Source organism: Xiphophorus couchianus, chromosome 7 (genome assembly GCF_001444195.1).
Source record: "Xiphophorus couchianus chromosome 7, X_couchianus-1.0, whole genome shotgun sequence".
Taxonomy (NCBI): Eukaryota; Metazoa; Chordata; class Actinopteri; order Cyprinodontiformes; family Poeciliidae; genus Xiphophorus; species Xiphophorus couchianus.
In genome coordinates this window covers 35,359,187-35,371,761 of record NC_040234.1, presented here as the reverse complement: position 1 = coordinate 35,371,761, position 12,575 = coordinate 35,359,187, and the positions used below count along the sequence as shown (strand labels likewise).

The 12,575-nt window shown below is 42.4% G+C and overlaps 1 protein-coding gene across 1 annotated transcript in view; it reads right to left on the bottom strand.

The window, feature by feature from the left end:
• spegb (striated muscle enriched protein kinase b) overlaps window positions 1-12,575 on the bottom strand; it is a 32,430-nt gene that overhangs the window by 13,749 nt on the left and 6,106 nt on the right. Inside the window, exons 3-14 of the mRNA XM_028022931.1 lie at window positions 9,457-9,543; window positions 8,065-8,110; window positions 6,476-7,968; window positions 6,263-6,406; window positions 5,986-6,168; window positions 3,193-3,359; window positions 2,964-3,052; window positions 2,157-2,332; window positions 1,752-2,012; window positions 1,513-1,671; window positions 829-1,018; window positions 521-750 (exon numbers count right to left, since the gene is read on the bottom strand). Coding sequence (XP_027878732.1) covers window positions 521-750; window positions 829-1,018; window positions 1,513-1,671; window positions 1,752-2,012; window positions 2,157-2,332; window positions 2,964-3,052; window positions 3,193-3,359; window positions 5,986-6,168; window positions 6,263-6,406; window positions 6,476-7,968; window positions 8,065-8,110; window positions 9,457-9,543 — 3,225 coding nt within the window. The remainder of the gene's footprint in view (window positions 1-520; window positions 751-828; window positions 1,019-1,512; window positions 1,672-1,751; window positions 2,013-2,156; window positions 2,333-2,963; window positions 3,053-3,192; window positions 3,360-5,985; window positions 6,169-6,262; window positions 6,407-6,475; window positions 7,969-8,064; window positions 8,111-9,456; window positions 9,544-12,575) is intronic.

The window sequence follows — 12,575 nt, the reverse complement described above, 5'->3', positions numbered from 1 at the left end:
TTCACACTTTCGCTAATCTGCTAATGTGCTAATAGCCGTTGCTTAGCGCTTTGGAGCTATTGCTAACTTTAAAAATGTTTAGCGCACTTAGCTTCCCCAAAATGAAGTTTTATGGATAAATTGTAAAGAAATTTACAAGGCTGCTTGTGACAACAGATTGTGTGCATCAACATGTTTGAAATTAGCACATTAGCATTAGCTTCTGCTAAATGCCATTTAGGTATATTGGTTTAGCGTTAGCAGAATGAATGTTTATGATTTTTATTTCAGGTAACTTTTAGCTAGCGGAGTCCACCACTGGTGACTGCAGAAGATTTGAGACGCCGCTTCAACTTCTAGCAGTAAAACTCCAACAGTTTAGAGAAATGCATGTTCATGTGTTAAAATGGCCTAGTCAATGTCCCAACTGAGAGTTTTCATCCAATCTCACTGGAGTAACTTTGAAAATAATTAAATTCAGTGTGTAGATGTGAGTGCAGGTTTAGCTAAAGTAGCAAAGCGTTGGCGCAGCTCCGCCTACACTGCGTCATCTTCCTGTCCTCGGTGCTCTCTATCCTCCGGCCGTTATGGAACCAGGTGATGGTCGGGTACGGCAGCCCGGCCACTTTGCACTTCAGCACCGCCTCCTTCCCCTCGATCACATCCAGGTCGTAGAGAGGCTTGATGAAGTCGGGCATGGTGAAGCGCTCCACCTCGTTCTCTGGGACCTCGGGCTCCTCTGGGATGGAGGGCATCTTCTCCAGTTTGGCCCTGAGAGGGAAGAGGGACGCGGCTCAGGGAGGAATATTTCACAGCTTTATGAGTTCCAGGTGAATAACATCTTCCTACATCTGAGAGGAGATGGCCGGCCGCGGCTCTTGGATGTAGAGTTCAGCAGAGTTCTCGGCTTCTCCGTGAGCGTTTCGGGCTCTGATGGTGTAAAAACCTTCGTCGTCACTCGTCACGTGGGAAATAATGAGAGAATGGCGGCCGCCCTCCTGGACCATCCTGACGTCTTCGCTTTCGATGAGCGGCTGGTCTGAAGAGAGAGGGGGGGAAAGATCACATAATCTGTTTCTGCTTCTTTTGTCAAACTTAAATGTTGCAGATCAAGAAAACTATTTATCAGACACAGAAAACCTGGGTTTCCCCAATCAAATTTAAGTCTGGACTTTGACTAGGTCACACTGAAACTTCAATTTTTTACATGCATAACCCAAGTTATGTAGTTTTCCTTCAGAATTTTCTTGTAAAACTTGTTTGTGCCGCTATTATTTTAAAGATATTAATAAAAAAGTTTCATATTTACAAAATCAAATTTGGTGTCAATCAACTCAACTGTTTGTGCTGCTTTTGGTGTGAAGATATTGATGATGACCAAGAAAATACTTATTAATATCCTTTAGAACGATTGCGGCACAAAATAAATTTTTGCTGCACAAACGTTTGAAGCACATTTAGTTAGATTTGCAGAAGGTGGGTGGCCATCTGCACTCAGGTTATAAAATGTGTTTATTTGCAGTGTGTTTGTACCAAAGTGGCTCCAGAGGACATTCAGCGGCGGCGTCCCGCTCACTTTGCAGTCGAACCGAGCGTTTCGACCTTCGATCACTTCCAGAACGTCCAACTTCCGAGTGAACAGAGGCTCCAGTGACGGAATCACTTTGAGTTTCCCGCTTGACGTGACTTCCTCTGAAAGCGGAAACCCAATAACAGCGATTAGGTGACATCGGCGTCGGCCATCTTGCGTCTCACATTCTCCGGGTCCGAACCTTTGGCGGTGCTGAGCTTGCAGATGTACGTCCCGCTGTCGTCCTCGTGGACGGAGTTGAGCAGCAGGCGGCACTTCCTGCCGTCGAAGTGCATCTTGCAGTTCAGCAGGGCGGGTTGGATCAGCTTCCCGTCCGCCAGCCAGTCCACGTCGGTGTCCTTCGGCCCGACAGCGTGACACTCGAACAGAACCGTCTCTCCCGCCTTTGCCGTGATGTCCCTCACCGGGCGAACGACGGACAGACCCGGCTCGACCGGAGGAGCTGAGAGAGAGAGAGACATGAGATAAGAGATTTTACTGAATGTGATAGGAAGGAAGGAAGGAGGAAAGGAAGGAAGGGAGGAAAGAAGGGAGGGAGGAAGGAAGAGAGGAAGGGAGGAAGGAAGGAGCCATCCGTGCAGCTGACCTTTGACCTCCAGCCTGGCTTCGCACTGCTTGGTGCCGTACTCGTTGATGATGCGACACGTATAAACTCCAGAGTCGGATTTAGCCGCAGACCTGATGGTCATCTCGAAGGCGCCGTCCGCCGCCTCCCAAACGACGTGACGGGCGTCCGACTTCACCGTCACTCTGTCCCTCAGCCTGACAACAGCAAAAATAAAATATTTAAATCCAGAGGTTATCCTGCTGAATGTGAGAATTGTTACATTTCCCTCTGTTTTGGTTTGACAGACTTGTGGTGGGCGGCGTTCCTTCATCGCTCTTTATTATCCGCTATTGTGGCTTTAAGTCATGATGAACTCTTCGGCCCCCATGAATGACTCAGCCTGACTGATTATTTAGAGGACAGAGCTGATGTGATGAGTTAAAAATAATGCAGCGCTAAACGTTACATAACGCTGAAGAAAAATGAAAACAGAACAACATGTCTCTTTGTCTATGGAGATAAACTGGAGCCAAAAAGTTTATAAAAAGATTTAGGCTGAAACATTAGTTTGAAATTAAAAAGCAATTTTCAATTTCAAAATAGAGAAAAAAGGAAAAAAAGTTTGAAACTGTAAAAAAATATTTGAACTGGGAAAAAAAAATTTTTTACTGAAAAATTGTTTTGAAACTTAAAATTTGACTTTTCAAATTTTTATTCCAAGTTATTGTGGCTGTGGGAGTAAAACCAGTTATAAACTGATGCACTGATGAAGCTGCTAAGCCCAGAAAACTTCCTAAACCTCATTTGAAAATCTGCTTCAGTTTGATCAAACGTGAAGGAACGTACCAGTAGAGCATGGGCTTCGGCTGTCCTGCAATCCGAACAGACATGGTGACTTCCTGTCCTTCACTGACAGATTGGTCGGCCATTGTTGCCTGTTAAAAATGTAACAAAAAATTAATAAAATACAATGTTAAATACACATTCCCATGCTCTAAAACGGTAAAAAAAAAACAGCAAAAAACCCATTAAAATTCAAAGTAAATTAGCTTCAGTTTGTCCTCGATGGTCTGACCAGAAAAGCAGGAGGTTCCCTGAATCTTGTGTCAATAGTTCGTCTCGGCTCTTGAGCTCCGAAGTCCATGGCTTCCTCCAAAGGACTTAAATACTCTTCATCAGAAGTTATCGGGCTGCTGATTTCCATCGGCACACCCAAACCTCCTTTTAGCTCCTGCACAGAGTCTGAGATCAGCAAAGTTGTGTTAAATTTCCATCCATCAACACCCGCAGCACCACTCCCAAGTTAGCTCTGGGTAAAATGAGCGGTTGCTTTGACGATTCCCGCCTTTTTTACAACTCATTGGGAGTGGCTGCAAACAACAACAATCTGTTTAAAAGAGTAGAAATTTAGCTTCACATAAGCAGTTCCTCAGTGAAAACTATGATTTGTACTAAAACACAGTCTTCAAATCCAGAAGATGCTACATATAGCATTTTTAGCAATGCTACATATAGCATTGCTAAAAATGTCAAAAGTTGTTTTCCAGTGTTGGACAGTGCTAACTAAAAAGCTAGCTGCGCTAATTCTGAAATACTAATCTTAAACATTAGCTCTGCTAAGGCTAAAGGACAATACCTACACCACATTGAGCAGAAGCTAATGCTAAAGCGCTAATTTCCACCATGACCATCACCATGTGTTAATGACACACCATACGTCAGTGGTCCAATGTGACCAATTGGTCATTAAATACTTCCGTTTTATGTATTGAGCCTGGAGGATCTTTTATTTTGAAAATCCCTTAGCCGGATTCTCTCGGTTACGTCCCCCCCCCCGCTCCGCAGTAAATGTCCGAAGTCTTGACCGGTCCGCGGTACTAAAAAGGTTGGGGACCAGAACACTACCATACGTCATTACAGCGCCCCCCACAGGGCCTGATTTGTTATTGTGCACTTATGAGCATGGTTCAGGTTCAGGACGTTTCAGTTTTACAGTTGTGTTTTGCTAGCGCTGTTGCTGATTTTGCCTAATTGACCACAGTAAGGCTTTGGTCAGAAAACATGAAGGACAGTTGCAGATTTTAAGCCATTTACTCCAGAACCAGCAATGCATTCTGGGTCAGGATAAACGTAATTTGCTGCGCCACATGTTGAGAACCTGAGGAGTACCAACACAAAGGCTCTAAAACAATTCATGTGAGTTTTTATGTGCATTTGTTTGTTTGTTTATATAAGTGTTGTATTTTTCTGTAGGCCTCATTCATTTGTTTGTTGCACACTTGCCATTTGCTCAATAAAGTTTATTTTAAATAAAGAGGGAATGTCAGGGGAGGAACTACTGTGTAAAAAGCTTCAAAATAAGAGCATGAATATTGAAATGGAAAATCCCTAAGAGTTAATAACCAAAACTTCAAAACAGATGATGAACTTTGTTCAACTGAAAGTTTACAAAACAGTAAATTAACGCTTTAGTTTTTCTCCAGTCAGTGAGCTAAATGTGCTAAATGAAAAGTTAGCTCCACTATTAGCGGACAACCGCCACTGTTGTTTTCTAACAGACTTGTTTTTTTTAGCTATCCAAAACTGACTTTAGTGTTTAAATATTAGGATTTCTGCTTTTCATTTTGCCTCAGTAAACATTTATTATTTAGCTTTTTGCACAGCTCAGCGAGAACACAGGCGTTGAAGGTTTACAAATTACCCGTACCTCTCCTGCGCCCGCTAATAATTACCATCTGAAATGGAAAACTGTGTTGCATCAAAACAATAGTGTATTCACAGTGAGCACAGCTGCTGACACTCGCTGGGAAATTTATAGGTTCAGTTTCCCCTTGTCGTTTCTATGGAAACTATAAGTGTGGTTGTTGAGCTGGAGTATATGGCGCGCACACAGACACAGACATGCACACTCATTTTGTGTAGGGAGATAACGGTGAAGGAGCAGCAGAGAAAGCAGCGTGGGAAGAGAAAGTATTGAACAATGGATTTTTATAAAGTCAGCAGCACCGACTGAAAACAAACGTTATGAACACCGACCTGATTTAAATCTATCAACAACTTAGGTACATGAAATATGAAAAACAAAGTAATCTGTTGCAAATTAAAGAGGTTAAGTAAATCCTTCAGGGTTCAGACTGTGGATCAGCACCAATAATGTTCAATACGAAACTGCAAAATGAACAGCAGACCAACAACAGACTGGAAGGAAATGAGGTTTAAACCAAAAACATTGGATTGATTCAAGTAAATAATTTATACCACTTTAAATTGACACCAAAACACGAGGGATACTGTAAATAAACAAAGTGAATTTTGTATAATATCTAGTCCTGTCACTTTGATGAGTTCCTATTCTCAATAGTGTCTGTATATTAGGATCAAGGGTGTGCAATTCTAAGTTCCCCCAATTAATCATATTATTATGAACATAATTAATCATAAACTTAGGAATCCTGTTTGCAGATGTGCAAAGTGTAAAAAATAAAGAGTAAAGTCATTTTACAAAAATAGAGTTGTACAAGAATAACATCATAACAATATGAGAACAAAATCACAATATTACAAGAGTAAAGTCATAGTGGTAGGAGAATAAAGTCAAAATTAAACAAAAACAACGTCGTAATAATATGAGAATAGCTGTACAAGAATAAAGTCGTAATAATGCAAGAATAGGTAGCCAAGTCAGATCTTAAAAACGCAACTGAAGATTAGTAAATTTTTGACTTTCTTCAGGTAAATACTTTGACTTTATCCTGCTAATATTATGATTTTATTCTCATGATTTCTGGCTGTAATGCTCTGTTGTACCGTTCAAATGTCCAAAAATAGCAAAACTAAAGCAGTTAAAACATGAGCAGCGAAGTCTCACCTGCTTTAACAGTGAGTGTGGCGCTGCTGGTGGCTCTTCCCATCTGATTAACTGCAGTCACGCAGTATTTCCCACTGTCAGCTGTTTTAGCTGATTTTATGAGCAGACTATGTCGTTCGCCTTCCACTTTGACCAGGTAGCTTGGCATGCCTGTGACGTCCATGTTGTCTTTTGTCCAGGTAACTTGAGCAGACAAGACATTAAGGCATGTAACTCAACTTGTTCTCTTAAAATTCCTTGTTTTCAGGGATTTTAACTTAAAAAAAAGACATGTTACCTTCAGGACATGGGGTTCCTGCGATTATGGTTTTCAGTAGCACGTCTGCGCCAGCGGATGCTACGGTATCCTGGAGGCTAAACTCAAACACGGGAGCCTCCATCGGGTCTTCTCCAGCAGAGACGTACGAATCGTCTGAGGAATCTGCACATTTTTAACCGTCGTTATCCCCAGGCAATAATACTGAACAAGAATGACTCTTAAACCACAAACCTAACTCTGGAGACAGAGGGCGAGGACGGCGGCTCTTCCCTTTTGTCTTCGGAGGTTTTCCCTGCTTGGCACTTATACTCGTCTGCTTGGGCTCTTTTGTCTTTGCAGGAACGTCCTCGTCCATTTTCTCATCTTCAACAATAATCGTAGGGACCTTTAACCGTGGAACCGGTTTGGACACCTCCACCTCCATCACGGCCTCTGTTGGGGTAACGGATGTTACTCGTGGAGATTTTGGACTAGGCTGAAGGTGAAGATCTTGCATAATGACAGCCCTTTTCTGCACCAGAGGACTTTCAGGTCTGTTTTCAATTTTTCTCACTGCCACCTCAACAGGCGTCTTCCTCCCTGTCTCTGGCTCTTGGCTGTGAGGCGATTCTTGCATTCGAGAAACTCTTTGAACAAGCGGACTTGGGGGCCGTCGCTCAACCCTACGCAGTGTCATTGTGACATTGGGAGACTCAGCCCTTTGCTGTTGATGTAATGCTGGTGAAGACGACCTGGGAAGTATTTCTGTTACCGGACTGACTCTGTGTAACTCCCGGACGAACCGTTGTCCCGGCAGCTCTGATAGCTGCACCGACTCTGGCGGCCCTGGGGCGTCTCTGAATCTCCCCGCTGTTGGGCCAGTTGCTGTTGTCTTCTGGGGTTGATGCAGTTCCTGCTGCTGTTGCTGCATCTGTTGCTGACTCAGGTCCTTCTCCCTTTGCTCCTTTTCCCACTGAGCGCGTTCTCTTTCTTGCAGCTTCTGTAGAACTTGTGGAGGTATCGGTTCGATTTTCCTGAAAGGCTGGCGCTGCCTCCCCTTCAGGGTGAGCAGTTCGGTGGAGAAGGATTTCTTTAGATGGGGTTTCCCAACCAGCTTCTTGATGCGCTGGAGCTCTTCCGTGAACTTGTTCTCAATGTCCTGAACCTTTTGAGAGTAGCGAGGTTTCTCCTCCAGGGAAGCAGCTCTCTGCTTAAACATGGATCTCCGTTCAGCAGCATCCTCTTTCAAAGCCTCTCGAAGATCTTCTCTTGAACTCTCCCTGGAGATGCCCAACCGGCTTCCACCGTCGTCTGAATCTACCGACCCAGCACGGTTGAACCCTGCCCAGGACCTTCCCGAGACAGAACCTTCTGGAATATCAAGGCTTCGCCGCCGCTCCTCTAAGCCACGGACCTTCTCGAAAACCTTTGAGCTTGCCCTTGTAAGCTTCGGAGAAGGTCTGAGGTTGAACTCTTTTCGGGAAGACTCACTCAGTGGGGTCTGTGGCCTGGAGTCCTGGCCACCTCCCTGAGAAACACTTTTTGGCTGCTTTGTCTTTTCCTCAAACTCTCCTGGAACCGTGTCTTGGTATTCAGTTGGCACAACAGTTTTCTTACGCGAGCTGACAGGAGTGGTTGAACCAGAGCGGCTTGGCATCGGAGAGGACGGGCCACGCTTGACCAGCCTTGGTGATGGCGGTGGAAGAACTTGGGGAGGAGATTCTCTTGCGAAATCGTCTTGGCTTCTGAAAAAGAAGAATTTAATGTCAACACCTGGATTCAGAATGATTGTAGTAAGACAACAAGGCATTTTGGACCGCCATCATGTGACTCCTGCTTGCCTGGTAGAGAGATCCTCGTGTCCATGTGTTCCACATTTCTCCATCACTGTTTGTTATGCAGAAAAACAAATATGTTGGTAAATTAGTCATGCATTCATGGTAATATTAAATAATACACATTTGGAACTCCAATGAATCCAGTAGTTCCTCAACTTTCAGCTGCTAAGCAACCATTCCTGTTTCCATTTGCAGGTACAAACTTTCGCCTTGTTGGTACAAAAAGTCGCACCGACTGATGCCTGAAAAAGTCGGATTCCAATCAACCAAAACTACAACAGTACAAAGGGGCTGATTTGCAAATTTTCAGCTGAATAAAGTCACATGTCTGTTAAAGTTTAAATTATCGACTGACAGAATTCATCAAGTAGTTAGATGTTTATATTCATGCTCTTATTTTGAAGTGGATGAAGACTGTTTAGTTCCATTTCCTCTCCTCAAGTTCTCTGTCTTTTTTCTCATTAACTTTGTTTCAAACAAAAAACATACAGGAACAAAATAAAACACAAGAACAAGATATCAACATAAATACAATCTCTAGAGTCTTTATTGAACATGTCAAAATTAAATTGGTGCTTGAGGGTTGTGATCTCTCAAGGGCAGACATAATCTGAATTGAAGTTAGCTGTTTAGCATTAGCTTCAGCTAAATACTGTGTTAGTGTAGTGGTTTAGCATTAGTTACCGCCCAAAACCATGTTGGTATAGGTAAGGTAAGGCAATGAATCTTTATTTATGTAGCACATAACGAGGCAATTCAAAGTGCTTTACATAAATTAAAACGGAAACAAAATAACAAACCAAAGGAAAGAGCAAAAGAAGAAAGAAAATCTAATAATGCTGATAATCCGTTCCAGTTCTGAGCTGCTAGCGTAATTTTTCTGCATTCTAAGTTTGCTCTTATTCCTGTTCTGGGTTGCTAAAGTAAAAGTGAGTAGGCATCGTATTTCTAAAAATGTTCCAGTTTTGTAAAAGTAGTAATAAAACCTAAATATTCCTGTTCTGAAAGTAGGTTTCCTGGATTCTAAATTCATTCTAATCCCTTTTCTGGAGTTTCTCTGCATAATAATCCAAAATGTAACTGAATAAAAATAAAAATAAGTAGTGTTTTAGCATTAGGGGAACTAATGTTTCTGAAAAGTTAGCACAGCGTCTGAAGCACAGCTAACGTTTTGGCTAGCAGTGTCCACCACTGAATGTGATTCAGCTGTGTTGGAGCAGGGATGCATCTAAAACCTGCCAGGCAGCAGCTCTGGGGCTGTTGATGCCTCATTTAGGGTTTTGGACCGTAATACTTGAACATGCTGTTGATAAACGTCTGAAGGCTGCGGCAGCAATAACAGCAAATCCAAAACAAATCCTGGCGGGACACAGTGGAGGAAGACAGACGGGTTACCACCATGAACGGCCTGGTCCTCGGCGTCCCCGCGGTCCTCTTTGGTCTCGAACTGGTCGCCACCTTCATCTTCTGTTGTCTCAGAGTCTGCAGGCATGACAAACACAGCCTGAGTGAGTCTGTGATGTAATAATTTACCGTTCTGGCAACGCGGGAGACTGAAGCTGGAACATGGCACCAGGAGAGGACATGGTTGCCATAGTAACATGCTTACTACACCGTCACTGTCACAACGATTCATTAGCAATATTTGGTGGAGAACAATTAAAAAACAAGAGCCTCGTTCACCTTGGTTTGTTGAGTGAACCAGGAGAAAAGGAGAAACTCCAAACACTGAGGCATCTGTCATAAACACGCCGCATGTCGCCGTAAAGGAGGAAAGTAAATATTGGAGACTAAATTAAGGGCAGCTTAATCTCAGCAGATTCTCTCCGGATAGAAGCGCATGCTAATAAGAGATGCCTTTTGTTTTAACACACACAGAAAATTCAGTCACTGCTCTGAAAATAGAAAGCATGACTGAGTCACTCTTATCCAAGTGAATCTGCATCCCAGCATGTGGAATCACTTAGAAAGGATGGTTTTAAAATAGTGTTAACAGCTACTGCAGTTTAATAAAGCTTCCTTCATCATTTTATTGTTCATACCCACTGGAGCTGGTGCCCATCTGTCCTTTCTTTTATTATTTTCCTATAAGTGATGCACTGTACATCTGTTCAACCTGCATGTCTGGAAACTAAACTTCACCAGTTTCCACCAGTAATCTGTGCATGAATCTCCACAGATTACTCTGCAGATTAATGCAAAATTAATGCAAACTGCATCCATCCCCACATCCAAAGTAAAAAAAACAAACAAAAAACAACCTACTGTAAATGTTCTTCCTTTATGGAGATGAAATTAATGTAAAAAATGTGACTGTTTTATTCAGGGTCCGTTCATGGAGGTTTAACCCTTCATACCACTTTCATAGAGAATAGATCCAAAGAAACGTAAATACAACAAACGTCGGTCGGTACATATCCGCTCATGCTAATGTTGCTATTAGCGGTAACTTGATACCAATCTAGTGGTCAAAATGTGAACTACATGTGGAAACGGAAACGTACAACAGGCCAACAAACAGAAAACAATCTTAACCCTGGGATAGAATATGTAATCAAATATTTACATGTTTCTAATGTCTTCCACAATTAATACATCAGAATAGACAACTTGTTACCAAAAATTCAAAAGTTATTACTAATTTGGGGTATGAAGCTTTTTAGATACATCAGGCAGCAAAGGAACAAGTAACACTGGTATTAAGAAGCAAGTTTGGGTATAATTGTATAAAAGTGTATAATTTATGTGTATGAATTTGATTATGCAACTTTGAGTCAAAACATTACTTTTAAATAAAATAAATAATTCATAAATACATTGATTTCTTTAATATAAACTTCAACATATGTATTAAAAGTTTTGGTTATCGACTGTAAAGAATTCACAAAGTTGTTCTAAAGATGTTAAAGGAACAGTTCTGCTAATCCACTGATAGCATAGATACATTTTAGCTTAGTACTTTGCTAACTTTGAAGAGTTTAGATGAAGCTAAATTAATTGTTTTGGAGAAATTATAATTTGAAAAGGGTAGAGTGACCCGGAGAAGGCACTCTACCCTTTTCCGGCTCAAGACCATGGCCTCGGATAGAGGCCTTCTCCGGGTCAGGGGGGGTGTCCTGCCCCAAGTGGAGGAGTTTAAGTATCTCGGGATCTTGTTCACGAATGGGGGAAGAAGGGAGCGGGAGATCGACAGGCGGATTGGCGCAGCGTCTGCTGTCAAGCGGGCGCTGTACCGGTCCGTCGTGGTGAAGAGAGAGCTGAGCCAAAAAGCGAAGCTCTCGATTTACCGGTCGATCTACGTTCCCACCCTCATCTATGGTCATGAGCTTTGGGTCATGACCGAAAGAACGAGATCGCGGATACAAGCGGCCGAAATGGGTTTTCTCCGTAGGGTGGCTGGGCTCTCCCTTAGAGATAGGGTGAGAAGCTCGGTCATCCGGGAGGGACTCAGAGTAGAGCCGCTGCTCCTTCACATCGAGAGGAGCCAGTTGAGGTGGCTTGGGCATCTGGTCAGGATGCCTCCTGGACGCCTCCCTGGTGAGGTGTTCCGGGCACGTCCCACCGGGAGGAGGCCCCGGGGAAGACCCAGGACACGCTGGAGGGACTATGTCTCTCGGCTGGCCTGGGAACGCCTCGGGATTCCCCCGGAGGAGCTGGAAGAAGTGGCTGGGGAGAGGGAAGTCTGGGCCTCCCTTCTGAAGCTGCTACCCCCGCGACCCGACCTCGGATAAGCGGAAGAAGATGGATGGATGGATGGATGGAAATTATAATTTGCTAATTTGTTGTTTTGTAAACTTTCAGTTGAATAAAATTCAACATTTTTGTTTAAGGTTTGGTTACCGACTGCTAAGTGTAGTTAGACGTTTATATTCATGCTCTTATTTTGAAAAGTGTGAAGACTATTTCCTCTAAAGTTATCCACCTGTTAGGGAAGCACCAAGTGATGTTTGTGAACCTAGAACCATAATAACATGGTTGAAATTAGCATTTATTTTATTTAGCTTCTGCTAAATGCCATGTTTGTGTTGAACTTTAGCGTTAGCATTAGCTAGTGTTTAAAAACAATGCAAGTTTCTCTATTTAGTTATATAATCTAATTTAATAATCAGATCATCTGTCTGACTATTTCTTAATTTCTTTCACATCAAATGATTAGTTTTGATGTACAACATTACTAGCTTGACTTTAATTACTTTGTTAAATTTTTAAAAATATTTTAGCTTCTTCTAATTATAAATCTAGTCTGGCTGTTTAGGTTCAGAACAAAAAAAAAGTTTTTCTTTTAGTAAAAAATAGCAACGAAAATAAAAAGTTGCAATGAGAGCCTTGTCCAAATTTGGTAAAATATTTAAAGTGAAACGTTTAAGTTGTTTTTGCTGATTTCTGAGCAACAGGGACTGTTTGTGCTGTTTGCACAAAATTCTCAAACTATTGTGAAAACGGTGATATAAACAGAGGTAATCCCAGATATAAATGCCTCCAGCAGTCGAGTACAGAGATAAAACATTAAACGA